At 47.2% G+C, this 26,135-nt stretch overlaps 2 protein-coding genes across 3 annotated transcripts in view; one reads left to right on the top strand and one right to left on the bottom strand.

The window, feature by feature from the left end:
- The first annotated feature begins 728 nt into the window (after window positions 1-728).
- C6H3orf70 (chromosome 6 C3orf70 homolog) lies at window positions 729-22,253 on the top strand. The gene is made up of 2 exons (XM_034064293.1): window positions 729-978; window positions 19,058-22,253. Exons 1-2 carry the CDS (start codon window positions 807-809, stop codon window positions 19,612-19,614), a joined length of 729 nt encoding a protein of 242 aa, XP_033920184.1. The 5' UTR covers window positions 729-806; the 3' UTR covers window positions 19,615-22,253.
- Window positions 22,254-22,874: 621 nt separating this feature from the next.
- VPS8 (VPS8 subunit of CORVET complex) overlaps window positions 22,875-26,135 on the bottom strand; it is a 77,285-nt gene continuing 74,024 nt past the window's right edge. The window contains exons 45-46 of one of the 2 annotated variants that reach the window (XM_031043652.2): window positions 24,252-24,332; window positions 22,875-23,597 (exon numbers count right to left, since the gene is read on the bottom strand). In XM_031043652.2, the coding sequence (XP_030899512.2) occupies window positions 23,448-23,597; window positions 24,252-24,332 (231 nt within the window). In that variant the 3' untranslated portion in view covers window positions 22,875-23,447. The remainder of the gene's footprint in view (window positions 23,598-24,251; window positions 24,333-26,135) is intronic. The other variant, XM_005143064.2, reaches the window with a different exon arrangement.

Genomic DNA, 26,135 nt, shown 5'->3' with positions numbered 1-26,135 from the left:
TTAGATGACCTGAGAATAAGTAGCAAGAAGAGTAAACAACAACTGCCTCTGCCACATGCCATGTGTACGAGCAGCTCAGTCTCCTGGTTCGTTGACTCTGGCACTGCAGGGATGATCTTTGTCCATGCATCTGGTAAAATAGCCAAGTGCCACACACTTGGAACACTCAGATCACTTGTACCTGATCACATAATCGAGCCTGCTTGCCTCCTTCTCATGCTCCTTGGAGGCTTCCGTTCAGATGCAAAGGAGCCTGGATCCCATTTAACATGCCAGGCAGGGTACAGATTGGAGCTCTGCACGCCCTGTCATGACAGAGGCAAGCAGGAGATGGACACTCCATGAACTAACTGCCTGGCACCGTGGCCTGCTTTCATTGCTCACCTCCGCTGGGAGCCAGGCTGGCCCAGCCAGGACTGGACTCTACTCATGCACGTATGCTCCTGCACCTCCAGGAGACCTTTGAAAATCAGGTAGGTCTCACAGCGGGTCCAGGCTCACTGCGGAAGGCGCTCTCAGTGTAACCACCCTGTGCAGGGCGGCCCCGAGCTCACAGCCTGGAGTCCCAGGGTTACCGGTCCCTGCTGCGGGCGGTGCTGGAGGACGGGCGGAGCCGGCGGGGCGGGGCGGCCGGGCCCTGCCCGCGGCGCTGTCCCCCGCGGCGCTGGGCGGGCGGGCGGTCCCCGCTGCGGCTCGGCGCCTTCTCCTCCTCCTCCTCCTTCTCCTCCTCCTCCACCTCCTTCTCTTCCTTCTCCTCCTCCTGCTGGCCGCTGCGGCGCGGGGGCTGCGGGCGGAGCGGCGGCGCCATGAGCGGGGCGGCGGCGAAGAGCGAGAAGCTGGACGAGGCTCAGGCGCTGGCCCGCAGCTGCGCGGGCAGACCCGACTTCCAGCCCTGCGACGGGCTCTCGCTCTGCGCCACGCACAGCCACGGCCGCTGCTTCCGCCTGCACTGGTGCTGCCACCTCGGATGGTGCCACTGTGAGTGAGTGTGAGCGACCGACCGCGCGGCCCCAACCCGCCTCACCGCCCCGTCCCGTCCAGTCCCCCCCGAGCTGCCCCTGCCTGCTTCGCGGCCGCAATGGGGAATCCGGGGTTGAGGCTGCTGCGGTGGGACCCCGAACTTGGGGCTGCTCCCGGAGGGGCGGCGGCGGGGCTCGGGAGCTGCCTCAGGGCCTGGCGTCCGGACACCCCTCAGAGCTGCTGTGGCACCCCGCTGGTGCTGCATACCGCTGTCCTCCTCATGGAGCGGGCTTTCACCAGCGTTCGCTTCGTTCTCGGGTGTAACTATCTTATTTTTGCAGGCATGCGGTTTAAAAACCCTTTTGAGTAGAGAAGTGTTTTAGGTTATCTATGTAACAGTTACTGCTTTAAAACCCGGTGTTGATCCAACTCAGTTGAAAAGGCGCCCGACCACTTTAATGTCTGTATTCAGGTACTAATGTGTATAGTAATGGGGGCTGGGATTGAACTGTAGATGTCCAAATATAGTTTGATGAATAATTGATCACATACAGCATTGAAGAGCAGGCTTTTCAAACAGTGGGTCGATATGAGGTCAGGAAGTGGTGATGGAGCTGTGTACTTAGGTCGTACTGTGTTTTGGACATCTTAAAGGCTGGATGGTTGGGGTTAGTGTTGGACCCTTATGTGACGGTTGCTTGGTGCTGCTGAAGATATCCCTTGACTCCTGACAACCCCTTGTTTTTGAGTCTGTCACCATCTCTCCTTGTAACTTAATCTCCTACATGGATTCCCTCTCACATACACACCTTTGATGGGGAAAAGGGCCTGCCTAAAAAGCCACTTTTTATTTGGAGCTTCTATTGGAATTAAATTCACATTCTAGGATTTTTGCCTTGATTTGGGTTTCATTTGAAATCACTTCAGAAAAATGGCTTTTTGCTGTCTGTGCCCTTAAATGGGTACTGTATGGTGGCACGAGTGGCTATTGTGAGAAGGTACTGTAGTCACCTGCTGCACAGGGACAGGGATGTCTCATTGACACTTCATAGGTAACACAAAGGCCCTCAAGTTATGACCTAGATATGCTCTTCTTTCCAAAATGTCTCTGGTCTCAGTTATTTGTGGTCGCCATCAAGATAGATGAGCATATACGCACACTGGAGTACAAGATCAGAGCTCGAAATGGTGTTGATAAACTGGTGGTGTTACCTGAAATCAGTTGGGGATGGTCTTGGGAAGGGGAACCCAAATGCAGAGCTGGGAACATCTTGTCGAGAAGGATCTGGGGATTAAGGTGGATTGCAAATTCAGTGTGCATCAGCAGCAGGAGGCCTTTGTGGTAAATATCCCTAACCGGAACCCGAGCCTTCACTTGGGGATGCATTAACAGGAGCATTGCAAGCTTGCAATTTAATTGGTCTCTTCAGCTCAGCAATGATGAAACCAGACTGATGAGCTTGGTTTTGAGCACTGCACTTTAAAAAGCTGACGGAGAACTGGGGAGGTTCTGTAGGAGATCAGCTTGGAAAATATGATTTACAGCAGGGTGCAAAAGCAAAGGGGTTTCTTTTGTGGTAAAAGACTGAGGGAGGGAGGGAGGGAAGAGGAGCTTTGCAAAGTGTAAAGGTAGCCTTGCAAAGAAAGCTGTGTTGTAGTCCTCTACACAGATTTAGTAAATAACCAGGTACCATTTACCTGTGGCAAGAAAAAATATGTTTGGATATTGGAAAATATTTTAACTAGGAAAAGAAACGAAGCAATAGAACAGAGGACTTAAAGTGAGAAATCACTTAAGGAAGGCTTAGACTGGTGTCTTTTACTAGTTGCATGGAGCTGGTGCCCCCTTGGAAGGACCACATGAGCTCCCATCCAACCCTGAGCTTCCGTGTGGCAATGACAAGATTTAAATGTAATTAAAGCTTTTGTAAGAAGTATGGACTTCCTACTTAATTCCTCCTTTATGAGTAAGGAAATTTTGAGATACATTTGCCCCATGAAACTATTTTAAATGAAGTCCTTTCTTGTTTAATCTTCTGACAGTGATGAAGATGTGCTCCTTCTTGCGTCCTTATATCCTAGTGCACTTTCAGAGCTAACCATCACTTTGTATCCTGCTCCTGCAGAATGAGTTGAGTTGGACTTAAAGGGAATGAGAATGAGGCCCATAATGGAAAATCATATAGAGGTCAGAGATGTAATTAAACAGTGTTGGGAATTATCTTCCATAAACACGGTACTGTAACACTGACTTGGGAATTCTCAGAGGGTTCTTGAAAGTGGTTTTCCGTGATTCTTAAGAGCTGCATTGGGGTACAGGAAGCTCTACATCAATTAAAGAGGCCTTTGAAGTATTATTTTCCATCAGTGTCCGAGGTCCTGGAGAATGTCAACTTGGTTAAAGTGCACTTACACTGAAAAATTACAAAAACTCACCACTGCTCCGGTGAGTAGATTGTCTTCTCATGTGTATTCAGGATCACATCTGCTTACTTCAATGACAGAGGCAATTTAGTATTGCAGAGCCACTTGGCTATAGAAGTAATAATTGAAAAAGAATCTAGTCTGAATTCCCCAAAGCCATTTTTGTTGGCACGCTCTGAAGTGAACAGTTCTTTAAGGGCTCTCTTTACCTCCGATGTTTCTTTCTCCATAAAATGGCAATAATAGCTGATGGGCAAAATTACAGAGACTGTTGTGTATCCAAACAGCTCCAAGAACCTCAAGTGCTGTGGGTACCTGTATGACTTTTGTGTCTAAGCTTGGGAGTTTATTTCAGGTCATTTTCAGTCAGTTTGGGGCTTGGTGAGTAGCAGATTTCCCTGTGAGATGGTTTTCTAATGTGCCCCTGTGCCTGGGGAGCTCTGAACCCAACTAAAATCTCTGTAAGCAGATGTGCACATGATGTGCAGCACCAGTGGGCCTGGGGAGGCTGCAGGAGGGAGGGCTGGCAGGGTGTGTAGGGTGTAACTGTCTGGCTCTGTGGGCATCAGGGATCCAGGAAAGCAGGCAGCACCCTGTATCCTGTGGCAGCAGGTATCTACAACATCATTCCCCTCTGTGCTGCCAGACATCTATCTATACACTCCTGTCTCCATGTGGAAGCGGGATGAGGGCTTCCCGCAGGGAAGAAGGTGTTTGACTTCAGCCCCTAAGTTTGTCCATTTGCACATTTCTTTTTCTTGTGCTGTGTCCTTTCAGTCTATCCCTCCGTGCATTCCCCTTGCCAGGGTGACAGTCCCTGTACACCTTCCTCCCCTTCCCTCTGACAGCCTTGTGAGGTTTTGTTTATTAGATGCAGGTTCGAGCCTTAAATTACTCAGATCTACTTTTTTCCAGAAATCAGAGAAAACATGTGCCAGAGGCAGGTCTGCAGCAAGGCACCTGCCTCCCTTTCCTCACCTCTGGATTTCTGCTGCGGCTCTGATTTGCACTGATGCTGTCTGTGAGGCTGCTGGCTGTGTAGTGGCACCGGCTTCTGTCAGAAGGGCTCACATCCTTGGAGTTACATCTGTCTTGACAGCAGGACTTTGACTGATTTTACTTCCTAAGAACTAGCTCACCAGAGAAAGCACCACACTTGATACAAGATTGGCTTCATCACTGGACAGTGCAAAATAGGGTGTTCTGTTGCAACTATATTAATTTCTTAATCTGAATTTCTTGCATTATGTTCAAATAGTACATAAAACTCAGTATGTTACGTTGCAGTTATCAAGAATATGTTATGAATAATGGTTCCACAACACTTGTTTCACAGCAATATAATACTATCAACAGATAGTAATTGTGCTACCTTGTATTAGCCTTTCCATGATCAGCATCAAAAGAGCAGGCTTTTTGTTACTTAAATCCTCTTACATATATTAAAAATAAATGCAGCAAATGAATTTCAGTTTACTGCTTCTGTGAGATTCAGCTGTTGGGACCATTTACAAGGAAACAAACTAATCATGGATGAAAGCTGTGAGTCTCCTTTGGGTGGTCAGAAAGGGAAAAAACCCAGTTGTTAGGCTCAGACATGTAAATTGTTGTGGCAGTAGAGGTTTTAAAAAACAGGAGTGCTCCCCTGCCCTTGCATTTGCTAAGTGGTGTGTAACAGTTGGAGGTCTGCCTTGAAATAGCTTCCTGCTCCCTGGAATGCATCATGTAATTATAGGACTGTTATGCCCAGAGTTTAGATCTAGACCTGGCAGTTTCTGCATGAGGTCAGGCAGGCTTGGCAAGAAACCCAAGAAACTGTCATTTCTTGGCCAAGAGAACACGGTTTTATATGATGGGTGGCACACCATGGAGGGCTTGTGTTTTCTGGGTAAGGGGAGGAGGTCTTAACATGATTTTGGCTATGCCAGCACGTATTCTGGGGATGCAGAATGCAAATATACTTGAATTGCTTGTTCATCTGCCAAGTGAGCAGGAAGCCCAGGGTTTCTCTTCATTCTCAGGTCAAGCTCCATCACTTCCTCATTGTGTCTGTTTTACAGGCATCTGCGAGTCCCCTGGAGGTGCACCAGCCAGCTGTAGTTTTGGGTCTGCAGTCGGTCTCTGCTGTGTGTTTGAGCAGGGGGAGATGATTAACAATCTTCCACAGCTGCTGCCAGGGAATGAAGCAAATCAGTCACTGCACCTGGGTGTACTCTGAGTAGATAGTTGTTTCTTACATTCTTTTTTGCTTGAAATACCAGTGGTTTTCTTTGGTAACATTTTTAAAATTGAAAAAAAAAAAAATAGAGTTTTGTTGTCCCTCTCATTGAGGCCAGCCTTGGTTATACCTCTTCCAGAGAGAAAGATCTGCCCTCACATGTCACATCGCATCTCCTCGCTGTCCTCTGGCAGTGTGCACACGCTGGTTCCCTGCACCAGGAGCTGGTATTTTCCCCGCTATGCAGGGATGTGTGCAGCATTTAGGTAGCTCTGCACACCAGTGGCTTTTCTGTGGTGTCTCTCCCACCTCTCAAGCAGCAGAAGTGATCAGCAGGGGCTTTGACAATCTTTGAAGCCCATGTAATTATTCAGACCCCAATCTACCTATGGGAACTGTAAGCAGGGAATCAGCAAGGCAGCCTTTGTTTTCTGCAACAGATCACTGGTAAGCGAGCTAAAATGATTATTGAAGGTATTCAAGTGTGCTGTGACAGACCTTGGGGGGGGGGTCTAAAGAGGAGTTGTGTCTGCCTGCCAGCCAGTTTCTGTTGGAGAAGTTCATGTCAGTTCATGTTAGAGAAGCAGCTGCTGCACTGGAGGGTATCCTAAAATGAGCCCTGGGGTGCTTTGTAACACTGCAGACATTGTAGATCTCCAAAAGCCTTGCTTGTGTTCTGGAGGGGGTTTCTTTGTATTAGCTTTTTGGTGGCTACGAAACTCTCTGCCATATCCAGGAGAGAGCAGAAGGGCAGTAGTGTACCAGTGCTTCACTTGTATCTCTCTCTGCAAGAGGTAATGCAGACTGGAGCTTACTGGAAGTAGCCAGCCTGACACTTGTGATGGCAACTTGAATTTCTAGCAGTGCTGTTACACAGGGCAAAACTACATCCTGATAATTGAGTTGTTGGATAAACATAAAAAGGGAGTTGTATGTAACATGCTTATCTTCTAAATTCTGAGACTGAATATTTGGAGCATATCATACGTTTTTCTTTGTGGAAAACTGTCTAAACAGAAATGGAGTAGTGGGACTAGGAACTGGAGCTGGGTGTTCTCTGAAAACATGGTTTGTCTTGATGAGAGGATGATTGCAAGTCATAGGAGATACAGGCTTTTTTTCATTTGCTTTTGCTGTGAAAAGGATTTGAACATCCATCCGGTTTAAGTCTGGGTATGTGGACAAAATGTTTGTGGACAAAAGCAAGGCATTATGCTGAGCGCCAGGCAAGAGCCACAGAAAGGTGGATTTTTCAGCTTGTAATGGGAAAAGGCTTTTAATGAGGATTTGATGCCTGTGGCTGTGCAAGATCTTCTCTTCACCTGTATTTTGAAGAGCTGTGATGTTCCAGCTTCATTTCACTAAGCTGTACATAATGAAGGAGAGAATGTCAGCTTAATCTATTCTGAAGTGTTACTCTAAGGGAAAACACTTATCCACCAGTTTTGATGGGTGCACAATTCTGGACCTGGATGGCATTTTGTTGCTCTGCTTTTAGTTATAATCTGCAGTTCACAGTATGAATGCACTATTGATGCTGTGTGTCTGAAAGCAAAGCCACAGGTGTAGATTCATCATACCCTGTGGGATGATGTGCCTTTAAAAGAACCTGCTGACATTCATTTTGAAATCCTTACTATAATGCAGTTATGTATTATAGTAAGGAGAGATGCATGTTCTCTTACTATTAACAAAACCCTGATATCACTTAAGAGGAATAGACCACAAGAAAATCCTTGAGTTCAAGTTACTTGCTGTAAGTACACCTTGTAGGACTAAATCTCCTATGCTTCATACAGGTTTGAACAGAAATCACTGCACTTCTTTCTCCAAAAGACCTGAGAAAAAGAGGCCTTGTGTACCAAAACTCTTCCTGCCAGCCAAAAACTCTTGCTTGTCATGCATGACTGTGAGGCTGTGTTTTGTAAGCTGTCCATCCATCTGAGGAGCGTGATGCACAAATTATTATGTTTGCTTGCCCGAAACTCAATGATCTGCTAGTAAGAGCCTCTAAGAGTTGCAGATAAATGACCCTTCTCTATAGTTGCTTGAAAGGTTAACCCACTGTTTTCATGAAGCCTGCTCAGGACCAGTCTAAAATGACTAATCTGTGGATGTTTCCTCCGAGAAGCAAGTATTTCCAAAAGAAAAGTTAATTAACATTGCATCTTGTCAGCTGGTGAGGTTGTCTTGTGAATTGAGGACACTCTAAACAGCTTCTTGATGAAGGCAGAGCCGCTGCTTCTGCTTGGAGATCTTCATTCTAGTAAAAGGTTTCAGGCACTTTTCTCACTGCAAAGTAACAGCTCAAAGATAACATTTGTACTGGAGTACAATGCCTGTGGCAAATGTGTGGCTTCCTTCCTGGACTCTGTAGGTGAGGAAATCTGTTTGCCAGCTTGAATCTGTGAGCATGCTTACTCCAAACGTCTAAATGCAAAAGTGTGTAACTGCGGTGCCTTCCAACATATTAGCCTTGCTCTTGTGGATATTGATGGATGTGTCTTGAACTGCAGCCCATGGTCATACCCTTGCATTGCCCTGTGAGACAAAACTGAGTCACAAGATTGTAATCTTCATGGCTTCCATCCTGCAGGTGTGCAGAGCTGACAGTGTGCTCAGGTTTGCTGGAAGCACTGAAGAGGACTTTCAGGTACTTGGCACAGGACCTTGAATTTCCTGGCAGCACCTGTGTACTCATCAAGAATGTTTTGTTGCTGCTCATGTTGATGCAACCAGCAGAGCTGGGCTTGTAGAGGATGCAGATTTTGGGGCAGTTTTATGTAATGGCTCTCAATTTAACCAGTGTTGCCTTATGCTTCATGACTCACTTCAAGCCTTGGTAACTTAGTTCTGCACACTGATAAGGCTATACCAGAAATTCTTGTTTTTTTAAAGGACAAAAAGCAAAATGCTTTACTTACAAACATTGTAAGATGTTTCAGAATGATAACTCTGACAGTGTAGGCTTAGCTGTTGATGGATGGCACAAGCTTATATTAATGTAAAAACATAGTTAACGGTAAATTGAATTCCAGGTAGTGCACATATATATATATATGTACATCTCTCTCTGCATATAAGGTGACCCTGTTTTAGTGTGTTGTGGTTTTTATTCCAGCACCTTCATGAATTCATCTGTCCGCAAGATACAGAGTATGTTTTCATAACAGCTTTGATTCTGCCACTGATCAGTTTTTATGTATGACTGATCACAGAATTCAAGAAGTGCAGTTGGTGCAATTTGGAGATGTTTTTGCCAGTAGCTGAGTTTATTCACATAGTCAGAAGTCAAAAACCTACTGGGAAAGTAAAATCTGATTGCTTGGCAACTGGGCCTTGTTTTTAGTATACCCATACTTTAATTTAGGCAACGTAACAGTTGGAATCCATACATAACCTATGTTGTAAAACACTTTCAACAAGAGGCATGAATTTGTATTCTTGTCCTCACTGGTGGCTGTGGAACTTGAGAGCTCACACATGTGCTCTCAAAACTGCTTGTTTTGCTTGTGTACTTGCACCCAGCCCTGAGACACTCTCTCTCCCTGCTGTGCCCAGTGAGAGCACATTCTGCCGTTGTCCCTCTCACTGCTTGATGCATGACACTGGTGCTGGAGCACACCTGCAGCAGTTTCAGGCAGGGCACTTGTCTGTTTCATGCTGTGTAGCTGCCTGTGTTGTAGGCATTTCAGTGCTTTGCTGATCCTGAGCCACATTGCAGATGTTTGCACTCACAAGTGCCACTTGTCCCTGGTGAAAGGTTCGGACCATGAGGTGTGCCAGGGTGGACTGATTTACTCTTGAAGTCTTTCTGCTGTTCACCAGCATTTGCTTGCCTATAGGCAGGGCAGGCAAAAAGAGACACACTTTTCCTTGTTTTCCTACCCTGTGCCACTAGACCTTAGCATTGCCCAGCTAGTCTTGTGGGATCTTGGCTCTCTGAGTACGAAACCAAGGGCAATGCTCTTACCTCTCTGCTAGTGTTTGCTTACCTGGCCACAGCAGCAAGTGATGAGTTTGCTCCCACCTGAGTCGCCCAGCTGCTTTGTCTGCCATTTGCCCTTAGTAGCACTGTGTGATGTGATGGCCCTCCTCCTCCTCTGCCTCCAGTGGTGGCACTTCATCTATTTGTTCATGCAGAGTGTTGCTGGAGCCCATACCCCCCAAGGGAACAGTTGGTATCCATACCTGCACACATCAGTTCCATATGGTGACATATTTTGGGTGCAGGCCAGGAGAGCAGCCCTTTACATTCTTCAGAAATGGGTTCTGTAATAGAAACACAAAAAATGGTTTGAAGTATGAATGGAGATGTGTGTAGATAGGCACCAGAAAAAGAAACAGGATGGGGGTTAAAAGAACAGCCTGTACTGATAATAAGGACACTGTTCCCCTCAATGAAGTTAAAGAATGTGTTGTTTGTCAAGCCAAGAAGGTTTGGGCTCTGGTAAGGCCACTGCACAGCAGGAAACCTAGCACTCTGACAGGAGGAAGGCAGAAGCATAGGTACAGCACACCATATATGCCATTGTTTCTCCTGTAAGCCCACCAGAAAAACAGGCTGTAGCCATAAAGATGTGCCTGTTCCAAGCTGCAAAAGCCAATCTCCTGACTCAGTTGTCCATCCAGGCTGTCTCCTGTGGGTGCAGAGTGCGGGTCTTTCTTGCATAGTACAGTCCTTTAGAGAGGACTTGAAGAACCCCTGAGCTGTTCTGCTTATTTGAGAATTCACAGGAAAACAGTCCCATGGTATATAGGGGCTCATGTGTGCCCCTCTGTGGCATGTACTGCACACCTGAAGGAGAGTGTAACTTGTCTCTCTGGTGCCTGTGGTTTGTCTATAGCAGGAAATGCCTTCGTTTTCTAGGTAGCTTCTGACACTGATCTGTGCTGATCAGTTACCATATCAGCACACTGTCTGTCTGCATGAAAATGATGGGATGCTGAAGCTTGAGCAGATGGTGCACAGGGATGGTTTTGCAGAATAAATATTTAGCACTAAGCCTTTTTTTTTTCTATTTTCTGTACTGATTTTTTTAAGAAAATGTAGCATAACTTGAAGGACAAATCTTTTCAGGGAAATGTGCAAACGTGGCTGTTCTCCCCTTTATGGTGCTTCTCATGGGTACTGAAACGAAGCAGCTCCTTTCAGAGCACACTTGTGGTGTGCATTGTTGTTCACTGGGTGTCAATATTCTGCTCCCTCACAATGGTTAATAAGCAAATGTGTCTCCTTGAAGAGGGTCTATAGCTTCATGAAACATTTCTCAGGCTCTCTGGGTTGCTTTTTCTCTAACTCTGGTAAATTCATGCAAGCAATGAGAGGAAAGAGCAGGGATGACAGAGGAAAGCTGCAGGGTCTGTTTGCATTTAAGAGTTACCTGCTCTAAAGGGAGGTGCACAGAAAAACCTCAAAGGCTTAGGCAGCTCACAGCATGTACTGTCATGATCCTCTCTGTATTTAAAACAGATCAAGACAAAAGGGCATTAAAATACAAATTTGATAAAGAAAAACTTTCTGTTTCCCCCCCTCCCTTCCTTGGTTTCCTGTGAAAAGCTTATGGCTCATCAAGTCAAGGGGCTGTCACAGATGTCTCTGCTATTCAGCAATGAGAGGGAACACCTCTCCTTCACCCGAGAACTGCCAACTGCTCAAAATCACCACTGTAGAAACACTGCTAGACTGGTTCTTTTCTGTGCTTGGATGAGGTTGGGAATGGGATGGATTTGTTAGTGCTCTGAAGCAGGTGGTTCTGTGCAAAGGTGCTGTTTGTGATGATACACTTCAGTTAGGTCAGAGTCTGCTAATGTTTCCTGGTGTATTTCCAGACTGCTAAGGTCCTGTTGCATGACTTCTTTTTCTTCTATGGTGGTGGTAGGGTAACTGGTGTTCCTTTGCAGAGCTGGCCTGTATCCTTGGAGTCTCTTTTATGGTCACTTACTGTGCCTTCCAGCTATTCCAGAAGTACTGGAAACATGCAGGATGTTCCTTTTGCCTTCCCCGCGCTAGATTCTGGTTTGAACAATTTCAGTGCATTTTCAAAGTTCTTTAGAAGAAGCTCAGGGCAAGGTATCACTTCCATTAAGGTAGTGCATATCTTCATCTACAGGGCTCCTTCAGCATTGACAAACACTTTAGTTATGCTTCATTATGGCCACCAATAGCACAGTTCAGCTCTATTTGATCTTGCATTTTAAATCTGGCAGTACCTCTGTCCTGAAATTTTCTTTTCCTCTGATGGCTTATTCTCTGTCTCATGGTCCTAATACAGCCCGTAATGTTTTGCTAGATATATCATGATGGCTATTCCATATGATACAAAGAAATGGAAACAGGTTTAGGGTGGGCTTTTTTTAACATGTAGCATCTGTAAATGTAGTCCAGAGTTCCTCCTTCCATTTGTTCTCTCCCCTCTGGAAGTGCTATTACTGTGCTCTATGCAAAGTGTAATTTGAAGCTATTATAGTCCTTAGTGAATATTTATAGTTAGGGTAATCTTTGTTTGCAGAGGTTTGTCGTTCCAAGCTGTGTATATAACTGGAGAGAGAAAGAGGGAAAAAGGCCAGAGGCAGTCATTTTATCCTTTGTTGCAGCCTGCAGGGATGAAAGGCAGTATTCCAGTGTAGCTCAGAGCACTATCACACTTCTCTGCTGATTACTTCTGAACAAAAGGTGTAGTAGGTACCTTAAGCAGGCTTAGGGTGCTGAGTGCCCTTCAGTATACACGGTGGGCAGTGAGCTTTGCTTTACCCTGTAGAGGAGGAAGACCATCCCTCTGCCCTACCTTTCTGCTTTGCCAGTGTTGAAATGAAACCTGGTTCCTTCCCATGCATGGGCTGGGTCCAACCGTGGACCAGTCTGGCACGGCAGAACTGTCTGCCACCAGTGCCACCCACCGCCCTGGGGAGCTTGGAAAACCAGCTGGGTGTTTGACAGTTTATACATGGTCCTTGGGCTACGGTGCCAATCCAGGCAGCAACAAAGGACTCCAGCTTGTAGCTGTCATCACCTGCGAGACAACTTCATTCAGATGTCAGAGGAGTGTGCTTCCAGTCAGCTTTTCCTAAAGAAACAGACTTGTCTCTCCTGCCACTCTGATGACACAGGAAACAACTCCCACTGGAATAACGTTTGGGAGTTGTCCATCTTTTGCTGTGCAGAAAACTAGAGCTTGAGAAGCTGATCTCCAAAATCTCCCCACGCAGAGAATGTGGAAGAGCAACCTTGCCGTGAACTCTCCTTGGAGTAATGCAGAATCCCTCCAAGCTAACACTGTATCCTGTTATACATACATGATTAATACTTGCTTTGCATTCATTCCTTCAGAGCTGTGCAGTATCTAATCAGCTGGGGGGTTTTTCCATGTTTTTCATAGTGGGACCAATTTCCCTCCCATGTAAGCTGATCTGTTTTGGCAGGGTTCTGTGTGGCAATACAAGATCCTTGTATGGCTGGAGTAAGGATCACAGCTGACTGCAATGGAAGCTCGCTGGTGCCGTTAGAAAGATGTAGGTTCAAGCAGAAAGAAGTCACCAACATTTAACAATCAGCTTTCTGCTCTTAAACCGTGGGCACCACGTCTGTAGGCCTTTTGCATACTGTCATGGTTTAAAACCAAGTCCACACAGCTCGTTCACTCACTCCCCCCTTGCTCCTCCAACTCCCGGAGACTTAGGAAGGAGAATGCAAAGAATGTAGCCCCCACGGGTTGAGATAAGAATGGTTTGATGGCTAAAGTATAACATAAATCACTACTGCTACTACTACTAAAAATAATAATGATAAAGCCAATAACAAGTGAAGAGAATACAACACCTCACCAGCCACCGACCCACAACTCACCCCACCCTGCCCGACCGAGCACCGACCAATACCTCTTCCATCCCCCCAGAGCTCCAACCCTTCCGGGTCTCTCCCAGTTACATCCTGGGTATGACGTGCTATGGTATGGAATACCTCATTGGCTGGCCTGGGTCAGGTGTCCTGTCTCTGCTTCCTCCCAGCTTCCCCTCCTCCCTGGCAGAACATGAGCTCAGAAAAGGCCTTGGACAAACCAAACACCCGAGCAGTAACTCAAAACATACTTGCTATCAGCAACCGTTCCCAGCCCCACAACAGCACTGCACCAGCTACCAAGAAGGAGAAAAATGACTCCTACTGCTCAAACCAGGACACATACCCTTACCCAGTGGGAACAACCAGCTGTCCATGTGCTTTGCCCTGCCTTTGAAGTCACTGCTACATCCTCTCCGAAGCACACACCACAGCCAAAGGCAGCGGAATCTCCATTGGGATTAGAGCTGGTTCTCCCCCAGTGTCTGTTGGTTAGATGCTTTCACCACAAACACCCAGCTTGGGTGCATGGGAGCAGTTCCTCAGCCATACTGGTTGAACTGAGCCAGGTTATGTTAAATAGCACACAGTCAGCAGGTCTTCCTTAACCTCGCTGCCTTTTGGAGAGTGAATGAGCTGACAGATTGGAGGGTGTAGAAATACTTGTCCAAGCACCTGCAGGGGAAAGAATACATATAAAAAAAAGCTTTTATGTTTCAGTTAAAAGATGTCTAAATGTCTTGCATGCAAACAAATATACACAATGTGTATTACTGACTCAGACTCATAAGACCCTCAGCTATCTTTCACCATTTCCTAAAGCACAGTGCACTTCATGGTGTTATAAGTAAAATATCCTCCAAGGTAGCATTCTGAGAGGGCAAACCTGAGGGTTTGTGACGAGAAACCTCGCTGCTGAATGATGGATTTAGTATTTTTTTTAATATGCCAAGCATGTTAATGAGTGCCAGAGGTAAAGTGGAACACCAGGATGAAGGGGAGACTAAAATCTTCAGTGGCACCTCTGCTTATTTCATGGTTAAGTTACTTTGTATTAGCCATGGAAATTGCTGCTGTGCCTGTTCCGTGAGGATGCATGCAGACTGCTCAATTAGCAAAAAACCAGAAATGACCCCATGGCTTGCTTCTGAAGGCGGGTATGTATTTATGGTTTTGTAAGCAGGAACACTATAATACAGCTTCCAATCAATCAACCATATAGTTCTGGTAATCAAAGCCACAAACAGGCTTTAAAGAGATAGTACATGGAAGTATCTGTCTGCTTTTGGGGATAAACAGTTTTCCAAGGTGCACGGGTTTGCTGGAGATCTGCAGGTCATGATAGAGCTTACTGCTCTGCTGGGTTCTGCCTTAATGTGCTGGCAGGTGGCACTGGAGGCACGGAGCCGAGGGTCTAGTGAACAGTATCCATCTGATTTGGCAAAAAAAATCCTATTTCTGTGAACAGAGAAGCAGGGAGATAAGCACTGCCCAGAACTTACCTCCTTGGACACAGTGGAATATTTGGTTTGCAGTTAAGTATTGCCATTAGTGTGTGCTAATTTGGTTTTTAGGCTTTCACAAGAGTCAGCTGAATCATGAAGAAATGGAAAAACAATCAGTCCATTTTAATTGTGCTCCAATGGCTCTAACTGTGTGATTGGGATCCAAGAGGTGCAACGTTTATGGCAGAGAACACTTCACCAGTACATAACAGCAGCAAGTGTAGCTACTAGTGCAGGCACAACAATTCAGTGTAGCCTACATACCTGCTTCTTGTCTCCTCATATTTCATCATGTCATCTGTTAGCATATGACTGTCATGGGTAGTCAAGACTTACCATGAAGAGAGTTTTGTTGGAGCCTAGTTTCATACGTTCCCTGTTCAACACCCAGGAATGGGCTCTTTTTTACCCCGAGCCTTTTTGCCATAATGGTGGAACTGCAGAGCCAGAACTGTGCCACTTCCCCACAGCCGCTATTGCAGTGCTCGAGAACTTCCCAGACGTGTGCACATGCAGCAAACTGCTTCTTGCAGGAGCTGCAGTTTGATGTTGGACATGTGTTCAGCACGTGCAGCATTAGCAGCGGTGGGAGGTGACCCAGGAAACAGCTTGCAGCACAGTGTCTAGTCTGACATGTGGATTTGTACAAGACACTGTAATTTACGGAGCATTCGTCAGTACAGCTCAACTGCAGAGTTCGTCAACTGACTTGGTTGGAATAAGTAGGCAATAAATGACCTGCTAGTGTATTAAAAGGAAGGCATCAGAATAGGTGCCCAAACCACTATTTTGTCATACACTTTTGCCAGCTGTTTGAAGTCAGCAGAAATACTGCTCTTGATTTCAGCGAGAGTTCAATCAGACTTGTTTTTTTATACAAATATTAAAAGAGAACTTGGGGACTTGTGCTTTTGGATAATTTTCTGGGAAAAGCCATCCCTGCCAAGCTCACAAGCTGCAGGGGCAGAGACACATCTTAAGTTTCTGCATTCATTTTTCATTGGCTGTATCATGGCTGCTGCATGTACACACATTATGTAGGGTAAGGCGTTGTAACTGAGGCTGCAATCACAGCTTTGTCCGTGATTCAGTCTGACAGTCCCAGCTGTGAGTATGAGCACCCCTTAAAGAGATCTGATCACGCTCTAAAACAGAAGTTTAATCTAAAATAAACTTGGCCCTAAAACAAGCTAAAACTTAACAAACTTGCACCAGAATGCTAAGGGAATGTCGAAATAAGTTCCTGTAGAAAAACTTGGGTTTTCCATTGGGCAATTCCTGGTTTACCCTGGCAGAGCTTGTTCTTGGAACATGAGGGAACTTTGAGCTGTTCCAAGGTCACACATATGGAGATCCCAAATCCTCTGTTAACAGAGTAGCAGCTGTTTTCTTCTATCTTGAAGTTAGTGCCAGCAGGGCAATTCTGAAACACACAGAGGACTAGCCCCGTGATGCTGCAATGGTAAAACAGGGACCTGAGCTGCCAGGTAACACCTCATCTGCCCCTGCCACTGCCTTCTTTTGGGGAAAAGAAGTCAAGCTGATGAATCAAAGATTCATCATTCCATGTCCACGCTTGGCTTTCTCTCCCACACTGCCTCCCAGCCTTCTGCCAGCACATGGTGGCTACTTTAAGTGGAAAAATACAATCCTGTTGTATGGATACCGTTTTTACTGGAGCTTGTTAAAAACCTCCACCAGGGCCATCCATAGACACTTCAAGTAAAGGTGGCACAAAACTGAGCTGAGAAATTTTTTTATCACTCATTGTCAATGGAACAGAATAGGAGCCCACACAGGAGCACTCCAGATAGAGGAATAAATACAGCATCGTGGTTTCAGGCAAGGGTAGGCTGCATTTCAGTTTCCATGAGCTGAATGCTAGGCATTCCAGCCAGCGGCACACTAATTGGTCATCTGCATTGCTTTGCAAGACAAGAGCATCTTTAATGGCCACTAATTCCAAAGAAGGATTTCTGGAGAGCAGTGGATGGCAGGAAGCCATGGGCTGCTGCTATTACAGTGGGTCTGCCCACCTGCCCCCAAGACAGTGACTACCAGTACTGAAATACCTGGTGCTGCTCCAAAGGGCACCAGAGGAGTAAAGGCCCTGCTCTGCCTGTGGTTGAAGTGTTCAGTTGTTTGATGCAGGCACTTAATTCCTCTGAGTCACACCGAGTTTTGACTCTAGATAATGGTACGTTGGAGAGGTGGAAAGTGGAGAGGATGGCTTTGTATTTTCTGTCATCCAGCCACAATCAAACAGGAGGGAAAAAAGCGTCTTTTATTTTCACTGAGCTTTCCTGTGAGCTCCATTAACAATTATCATTCCACAGCTTGTAGGAAAGAAGTGCTTGATGAGGTATTCAAGGGGAGCTGGTCAGATCTGTTCATGAAATGTTCTTTTCCTCTGCACACCCACTGCTGCCGTCTCGCTGCTCTCATTCTGGCTGGTCTCCAGGCCTGGGCTGTTCTCAGCATGGCTGGTTCCTGTGAGCCCGCTTCCAACACGCTCCCCTTGGCTCTGCACTCTGTGTGCAGTTCCTGTGTCCTCTCCATCCTGCAGCAATGGGGGTTATGTCGTAGCAAAGGAATGTGGCTGATGTCACACGAGCCATTTCCCTTCCAATACCAATAGTGCAGCAAGGGTGGGAAAAGCCTTCCCAGCGCTCGAGGCTTCCCCAGTGATGTGCTGGAGCAGGGCTGGCAAAGCACAGCCTGTGCGTGGGCCCTGGCACCGCCAGCCAGCACCCCAGAGGTTGCTGCAGCCAAGGGCTGGGATCCCTCAGCCCGTCCCAGGGCTTTCACCCTGTGGCTGGGGCACTGGCTGCAGTCAGAGCTCTTCCCATGTCTGGCAAGGACTCTCAGGCTGAGGATGGGATTTGTTTAGGGCAGAGAGGAATAGCAAGGGGTGCAAGCAATCCCTTCCTTCTCTAGTGCTGCTGTCCCAGGCCACACTCAGCCTCCCTGAGTGGAAATGCAATCACTGCTCCAATTTTCCAGAGGAATGGGTAATTCAGGGGAGAAGGGCTGCACCTACCTCTGAGCTGCAAGCACAGGAATGGGTGGCAGGTCTCATTAGGACACAGCCCAGTTCATTAATGTGGTTTTCTATCCCTTACCTGGAGCGCTTCAAGCATCCCAACCCACCCTTTGGTGTTGTGGTACTTTTCTGCCTTGGCAAAGCATTTGAACTCGTGCATCAAAACTCCTCCTCAAGCCTCAGTACTTGCAGGTCTTCTGGAAATCCGTGCTGTCACAGTGTAGGAGCCCCTAGAAATACAGGAATCTTGCAGAGGCTTCATGCAAATAAAATGTAGCGTTTACAGGCTTAGGCGTTGCCTCAGGTTCTCAATTTTTCTTAACAAAGTACGGATTTTCTACTCTTTTATTTATGCCTTTACTAAAAGATGTTCAGTTCACACTTGGTTCAGCTCTAGAAAACCAACATAATCCTATTTTATTACTGCTTAAGCAGACAATCAGGATGCCAAAAGCATTTCTATGGCCTGAGAATTCCCTTATTTTCTGCTTTAAAGTTCTAATTGTAATCATGTATGAATCTCTGGTTTATAATATGGAAAAACATCGTTGAGTCCCCAGAAAAAAGAATGGGAAACACATGCAGGGAGACTCGGTGTAATTTTGACTAATAATAATATAATAAAATCTTGATCATTATAGCAAAGATATAAGCTCAAACTGCTTTGTGTTCACTAAAAAAAACCCCAAAGTCTGAGCATCTTTTCAGTTCTTGTGCCCCTAGGAAGGTGTGCTGTCAGCCTTGCCATCTGTCCCACCTCAAAGCTATGCAGCTGTGCCCCTGCAGTTAATTTTTCAGAGTTAAGTGATGTCCTACAGCTGTGTTCAAAGCAGGGACAGGGAGAGGAGCAGGACTGGGTGAGGACAATTGTGCTTATGTACAGTATTAAGCATCAGAGAATCCATACCAGGGAAGGACTGAAGACCTTGAGGCCATTGCAAACAGAGCAGATGCTGAGCACAGGGAATTGCTGGTTGTTCTTAATGGCCAAAGGCAAGCATCATGTCATCAGTTTGTTTCTGACTTAAAGATAATGATCTTTAAGTGCTGCTTTTCTGTTTTCCCTGCAGGTAAATATGTCTATCAGCCCATGACACCCGTAGAGCAGCTTCCCAGCACTGAAATACCCATTCGTCCTCGGGAGTCTACAAACACCATCCAAATCTCCGTGTCACTCACCGAACACTTCCTGAAGTTCGCCCCGGTCTTCCAGCCCCCTCTGCCCCCTGACTCCCCGCAGTTCTGCACCATTGCAGACCTCTTCATTGACAATTACCGTGTGAAATGCATCAACGGGAAGATGTGCTACGTGCAGAGGCAGCCTCCCCCCGTGCCCCACAAGATAAAGCCTGAGGAAGTCCCTGTTCGCAATGCCTTAATCACGAAAGAGAGCAATACACCAAAACCAGATCACTGCTCGTCCCCTTCCAGCTCTGAGGACTCTGGGATCAACGCGGTGGGGGTTCACTACATGGAGTCGTGTGATGAGGACACAGACGGGGTGGCTGAGCTAAGTTCAGAAGAAGATTACAGCCCGGATAGCAGCTGGGAACCAGATGAATGCCCACTCTTGTCACCCTCGCAGTGCGAGATGGAGGTGATTGAGACTATAGAAACCACTGTGTGATCCGCGTCAAGTTGGTATCAGATCAGTCCAGTTCCCACTCAGTAATGTTGCTTTTGTAGTATTTGTATTTTCTGTTTTCTCTGACAATCCTTTTTTTCCAGTGCACTTGATATTTCAAATTCCTCATGGGAGTGCAGTCACGGGACATGCATATTGGTGAACTAGTAGCAGCCTGAGCAATTTTAACATGTTGTTGGCCTGATCAGATCTCTCAAGTCTGCACGTAAGATAGTGATAGATCTTAAGACTTTTATAGCTGAAACAGGCCCTTTTCTTGGTCTGGGTTACATCATATACTACTTCTCATCCAAGGATGTGCCACTCGAGATGTTTCCATCTGTCAGGATGTTTGCAGTGGGCCTCCAAAGCACAGAGGGTGAGCTGGTGCAGCACGCCTGCAAGCAGCAAAACCAAGTAGCCCTTATCCTTTCTCCAATAGCTACATGAGGTGCCACAACCAGAGGCTCTGTCCATCTCCCTGTCCTTGCGTATTGTCCATCCTCTGTGCTGGTGCAACCCTTCTCACAGGCCAGTGGCACCACTCTTCCAGCAGGTTGGTATGGCAGGCTATAGAACGCACAAAGTGCCTCCAACTTCACTACAGGCTATGCACCGAGCATCTGCTGAGTTAGGTCAGGCTTTGAAATCTCCTGAGAAGGCAACTGTTGCCCCTGAGGGGGATTGGTTGCCTGGATCCCGCTGGTCCCTTTTCTCCTCAAGGATTTCAGGAAGGGGATCTGGCTTTCATAGCTCAGCAGGAGAGGAAGCAGGCAGAGATGAAGCGTGGCCATCTGACTACTGCCATGCTAGACTGGGTGCAAAGCAATTGGCGAAGGAAGTGACTACCTCCAAACACACAAAATCCACCCTTGGCTCTGCCTGCTGCTCTCTGCTGTGCTGTTTGGTGCCAGACACGTGCACTCAGGACCAAACAGCCTCAGGGCCTGCATCTGCCTGAATAACAACAGAACTTTACACAAGTAGTTATCAGCCACACCACTGTGTTGGCAGAGCTTGGGGACAGGAGGCGCCCAGGGAAGGTAGCCCAGGGGCTCAGGAGTGTGCATACTTGTTAAAATACAGCCTAAGGTTGTTCTAGCAGGGAGAGGAAGCTTTGGCTCCTGCTCCTTTGCACCCAGTTCAGGAGCAGGCCCTGAGCAGGGGGTTCCTCAACCTGCTGGTTGAGAGTGAGCTGTCTCACTGTGGGTTGGTTTCAGCCCTGCTTGATGAAACAACAATGTCCTTCTGGTTTCAGTGTGCTGGAATCGGTTGGAGTCAGTAATAACTGTGTTTTCAACAGCATTACTGAACTTCTTGGTGTATTTGCTGTTTACCTTTCAGAAGTCATTGGTGAATATAAGGCTGTATAAATGTGTACAGTTTAGTGATTGGTACTAGATTATAGTCCATGTTCAAGGGTGGCTCATCGCTCTCACTGTATCCTGACAACATACTACTAATTTTATACACTTTGTAATCAGTATCTTTAGGAAGCGTTTAGGCAACAGTGTGTGTGTGTGTGTGTGCGCACATGCGCGTGTGCTCCGAGTTTACCATTAATGGTTATAAAGTAATACTGTACCTTTTAGACTAACACTTTCAGACAAAATAATAGGGTTTATAGTTTTGATAACTTAACGTAAAGAATTGCAGTGCTTGTTAAATGAGGAACGTGGGCCATTGCATGAACAGATACATCCTCACAAGGCACCTGGAAATACTCTGGTTTTAATGAGGGCATTTAAAAGAAGGCCATAGGAAAACTGAATAGTATTTATTTATTTTCTAAGGGCAGGTTTGTCTTTCTTGGTTAACTAAGGTTTCTAGCAATGTTTTAGTGTCTTTTGACCATTCAGACACATTCCATAGGTAGAAGGAAGCATTATGTATAAACCTACAATATTTACTCATATTTAATCTTTCAATTGTAATCTGAGTGGAGCATTGAAAAAGCTCACTCTTGTGCCTGGCCTGCCTGAGCTTTCTTCCAGAGGCAGCTCCTCCTTCCCGGGAGGATGGGATGGGCTGGATGTTCCCAAAGGACTATGGACAGTGAGGACAGGGTCTCCTCACCCCTCTCACTGTGGGTGCCAAGCACAGGGAGGGTCACCAGGACCCTCTGGCTTGGCATGAGCTCACCTTGTTGTTAAGCAAGCAGGAGCCGCCTCCTCCTGCTGTCAGGGGGCACCGGCTGTGAGCACAGTGAAATGACGTTGGGTGTTGATGACCAAGACCTACCATGGGGTCCCATGGTCTTGCAGGTTTGTATGACTGTTGTCAGGATACGTTTTTTCTTAACTGTAAGTAATTAGCAATATTCACAAGCTGTGAGTGTCTCCTACCCAGGATTTGTTCAGATGTCTTAAGCACAATAAGCTGCCTCTTCCCTCCGTACCTGTAAACATCAGTGGAGCAGCCTCATATGGGATGGCGTTTTGGCAGCCAGCACGGGGGCCCGTGTGTCACCGTGCTGCATCGCACACCCCAGTTCAGAAACACGCTCGCACAGAAACGTGGTTTCATTTCTTTGCACAAACATGGGCATACGTGTGCTGTAAGGGACGTGCCCTGGGCTCGTGCTCCATGCTGCCAGGGAGAGGTGTGTATATTTCTCTTTAATAAAATACTAAACAACTGGAGTTCTGCTTGTCCTAACTGTGCGTTTGCCACACCAGAGGGAAACACTCTGATGTTTCCAGCAAAGGAAAAGCCAGGGGAAGGACGGCAGGGGAGAGAGCTGCAAGCCGAGGCTGAGGCCTGGCAGCAGCCCCTTGACTTACCTCTGGGTGAGCAGGCTTACATATGGCTGCATGCTGGGAACATCAGCCTGGGGCACCACATTGTAGTTCCTGATGCTAGTGGGGTGAAGGTGAGCGCGCTGGGCCCCAGGGTGCACAGCAGTAATGCTGCTCCCCAGCTGTGGGCTCTGCACAACAGCCAGTGCTTCTGTTTTCCTTGGAGGCAGCCACGTTGCCCCGTATTCCTGCTTGAACCCTAAGGGTATGGTACCTTGAAACACCCAAGTGAACAAGAGGACAGGAAAGATAATCACCAGACCAATAGCACACATGGTTGCGGCAGGAGGTGACAGTACAGAAACACCACTGCTATTAGGTTGCAGCTGTGTGAGCAGAGTGACAAAGGTGGTACATCTTTCTCTATCAGAGTTCAGCGGCAACTGCACTAAGAAAACAGGAGCCAGCAGCACTGCCAGAGCACAGCCCTCACCCACTCCCTGGGGCACAGTTCACACAAGAAAGTTCAACCAAGGACCTTTTTAATAGATGTTTGTAGGTACACGCCACGTGCAGGTTGTTTGCTCACACATTCTCTGTGTTCTTCAGCCTTTTTCAGTCTGCCTGTTCTGTGCCCTCAGGCCCCCGCCTGCTGCCATGAGACAGTGAGCCAGGACTTGCCAAAACAGCTGCTTTTACAAGTACTACAATTAAACCTCAGGTACAGTACCCATCCACACAAACCACACAGCACTGTGGAACACAGGCTCTGGGCACAGGACAGGCCACGCTCCTCCAGTGGAGTGGAGCTGGCTCAGTTTTACTTGGCCAAGTTGCCACCGCTGCCATGAGTCTCTGGGTCGGTGCAGGTAGCCCAGCACTGCATGGTGCTTTGGCACACTTGGTTTTGCCCCCAGAGTTCCCCCAGGGCTGCCTCAGGCACCCACATACCCACCAGAGCCCAGTAAGACTCCACACAGCACAGAGGACCCTGGGAAAGGTGGGAGAGGGTGGAAAGTCCAGTGTTGTGATGGAAAAGCTTCCCAGCACCAAGACGTGAAACCAAGCATGGCCTTGCCGGGGCTGGAGGCAGCAGTGTTAGTCTTCAGCCAGTGGAGGGGGAGCCAGATGGAGCTGGAAGTTCTCGTTCTGGAAGATGCTGCTGGTGGATGGGTCACCGTGGGAGATGCTGAGCAGCCCATGCTTCTCACTGCTGTGGCCACGGGACAGCTCCGTCAGGAGAGCCAGCTGCAAGGCAAAAGCCAGATACATCACTCACTGCACAGCAGCACTTGTGCAACCAGAAAACCTTAACACCTGTAAAGAAAAGGGCATAGGGTATACATGGTACGTAATAACCATGTAGAACTCCGTGCAGGACAACTTCAAAACAACCTGAAGGTTGTTTTAATGTTACCTAATTGAAAACAATCCCAGAAAGAGCTGAAAATAAAACACCAACAGCTGCAGCCACAACAGGCAGGAGGGACAAGGAAAACACGCAACAGAGGGAGCTGCACTTCCCTTAGGACAACATGGAGGACGGGAGGAGGGAACCTGAGTGATGGAAGGAGCCAATGTCTGGAGAGCAGGTTATTTGCAAATCTAAGGGGATTTAAGAAACTTCACACTGTTTGCAGGCCCAGCCCGGAAGCTGGAGGCATTTCCATGGCTTCACTACCAGTGAATTCCCCAGCTCTGTCAGAGGCATCCTGACTGCCTTGGGATGTGCAGCAGCCAGCTCCAGTCACAACAAACTGCCAGTGCTACAGCACTAAACGAAACCCAAGAGAGAAGCCAGAGCCCAAGCTGCTTTGTAGCACAAGTGCTAGTACCGGGCTTGACAACAAGCAAAATACCCTTTCCCAGTTGAAACCTGACAGAAGAGGGGTGGGTACATACCCTGGAGGTTCCTCGATTGAGTCGGCAGAGCTGGTCAAAAGCTTGGATTTGCTGAGGATCCAACAGAGACTCTGAACTTGCCTGATAAAAAGAGAGGGAGGAAGTTACAGAAATAACACACAATGAGATGCCAAGTTACTACACACAGAAATTCATCCCTGCTCCTGTGCTTGAGCCTGGAGCAGCCGGTCTGCAGCCTGTTCAGGGGGCTTTCATAGCCATCTTCCTCTGGCTTGAAGCCACTGTCTGGGAAAAAAATACCCTATTCTTGCTCAAAGAACAGAGATACGCTTACATCCACAATGACTTCTTGTTGGGGTCTGTAGCTGATGGCAGACAAACAGAACTCAGTTACCTATGAGGAAAGGAAGACAAAAAAGAAAGAAAAAGGAGAGACAGAAAAAGAGAGAAAGAAATGGGATGGGAAAACTCCCCCACAGCCAGCTGGGGAGAGAAGTAATGGCTCTGCAGATGGGCAGCCTCTCCTGGGCTTTTCCTCAGGCAGCACCAGCTCCCCTCAGCCTTTTCTTGTCATCTGATAGTCTCCCCCAGCCCAGCTCAGCCTCCCTGCTGGGTCATGACACACTGTGATCAGGCACAGGCTGTGCATGGCTATTATGGGGAAGGTTACTGTGCCAATGACTAGTATTTACTAACGGTATCTCTTCTAAGGCCCATTTTTAACCTTAGTAGGATGTTACAGCCTAAAAGGTAGGAAACAAAGGGTGGAAAGGGGACAAGGAGGACAAGGCAGCCTGCGCATCAGTGGCAGCCACATCCCCTGAGGAACTGGACACAAAGGACATCATGGTACTGCCCAGCAGCGCCAGCATTTGCTGGGTACAAGGGTAAGCGTCACCCAGCAGTGCCAAGGCAGAATTGCAAATAGGGGGACCACAGCCTGCAACAAGAGCATTAATGCAAGGAGGGCTGCATACATCCTCAAGCTGCTTTAAAAGGCATCATTAACATATCCCAGGGGGAGATGACAGAGCATCATGGATTCTTGTAGGTTTGTTCCATTTTATCACATCACAATGTTTCTATTTTGAATGTTTCTGCTCATATTCCAAAGCAAAAGCATCATCAAGAAACTACAACAGAAGCCAAGGAGAACAGCCTCCCTCATGAGCAGCAATCTGGCATCTGTTGTCTCTGGGGATCTATTTTTAAGGGAACATTCAATGTTCATTCTCAAATATTTTCCCCAAAATAAATTTCCCAAGGGTTATTATCTCAAAATGCTGCAGTCCTACCAGTGGGTACTGACTGAAGCTGCATTTACCTTAAAGTCTCCTTGGCACTGGATCAAGCCCAACATGAAGAACTCGTATCACTGCCTTCAAGGAAGGTGATAACTGCAATGATGGCTAAATTCCTGGTCCCAGGAAGGCAGAGGGGGCTTCACTGTTCTGCTTAAGCCAGGAGTTGGGACCATTCCCAGTCAGGAACAAGCTCCTTGGCTCCTACCAGCAGCCAGGCCCTTCTCCCAGGGATGGTGTTCTCTGGGGTTGCAGCATATTCATTTGCTTTCTACTTCTCATCCATTACCAGATGTTTAAAGAGCACGTTCCAAAGCTCAGTTAAGATGACTCCCAGTCCTATCTGGGGAAGTCAGTGCATACTGTAGTGACATGATGCTCTGCAGGGCACAGCACGCTGGCTCCCAAGCTCCTCTGGAAGAGCTCACCATCAGCTCTTCATAAGAGCCAGCACACAGCCTAGAAAGCACACTCAATAGTTACCCAAAGGCCGGGGTACACAGCCAGCCAGGTTTAAGGTACAGCTTTAAGGTACTCACCTCATGGTGAGAAGCACCCTATGTCCCCAGCAGAACTGAGTGACCCTGCCCAAAGAGGGTGAAGCTGGAGTCTGCAGTGGGTA

The sequence above is a fragment of the Melopsittacus undulatus genome, chromosome 6 (assembly GCF_012275295.1).
Source record: "Melopsittacus undulatus isolate bMelUnd1 chromosome 6, bMelUnd1.mat.Z, whole genome shotgun sequence".
NCBI lineage: Eukaryota > Metazoa > Chordata > Aves > Psittaciformes > Psittaculidae > Melopsittacus > Melopsittacus undulatus.
Note: the sequence above shows the minus strand (reverse complement) of the source record. Positions and strands in the feature narration are given on the sequence as shown.

Excerpts from the sequence above, each read along its gene's own strand:
- C6H3orf70 (XM_034064293.1), top strand. The coding sequence starts at position 807 with ATGAGCGGGGCGGCGGCGAAGAGCGAGAAGCTGGACGAGGCTCAGGCG. Across the intron at positions 979-19,057 it reads CCACCTCGGATGGTGCCACT|GTAAATATGTCTATCAGCCC; the intron begins GTGAGTGAGTGT and ends TTTTCCCTGCAG.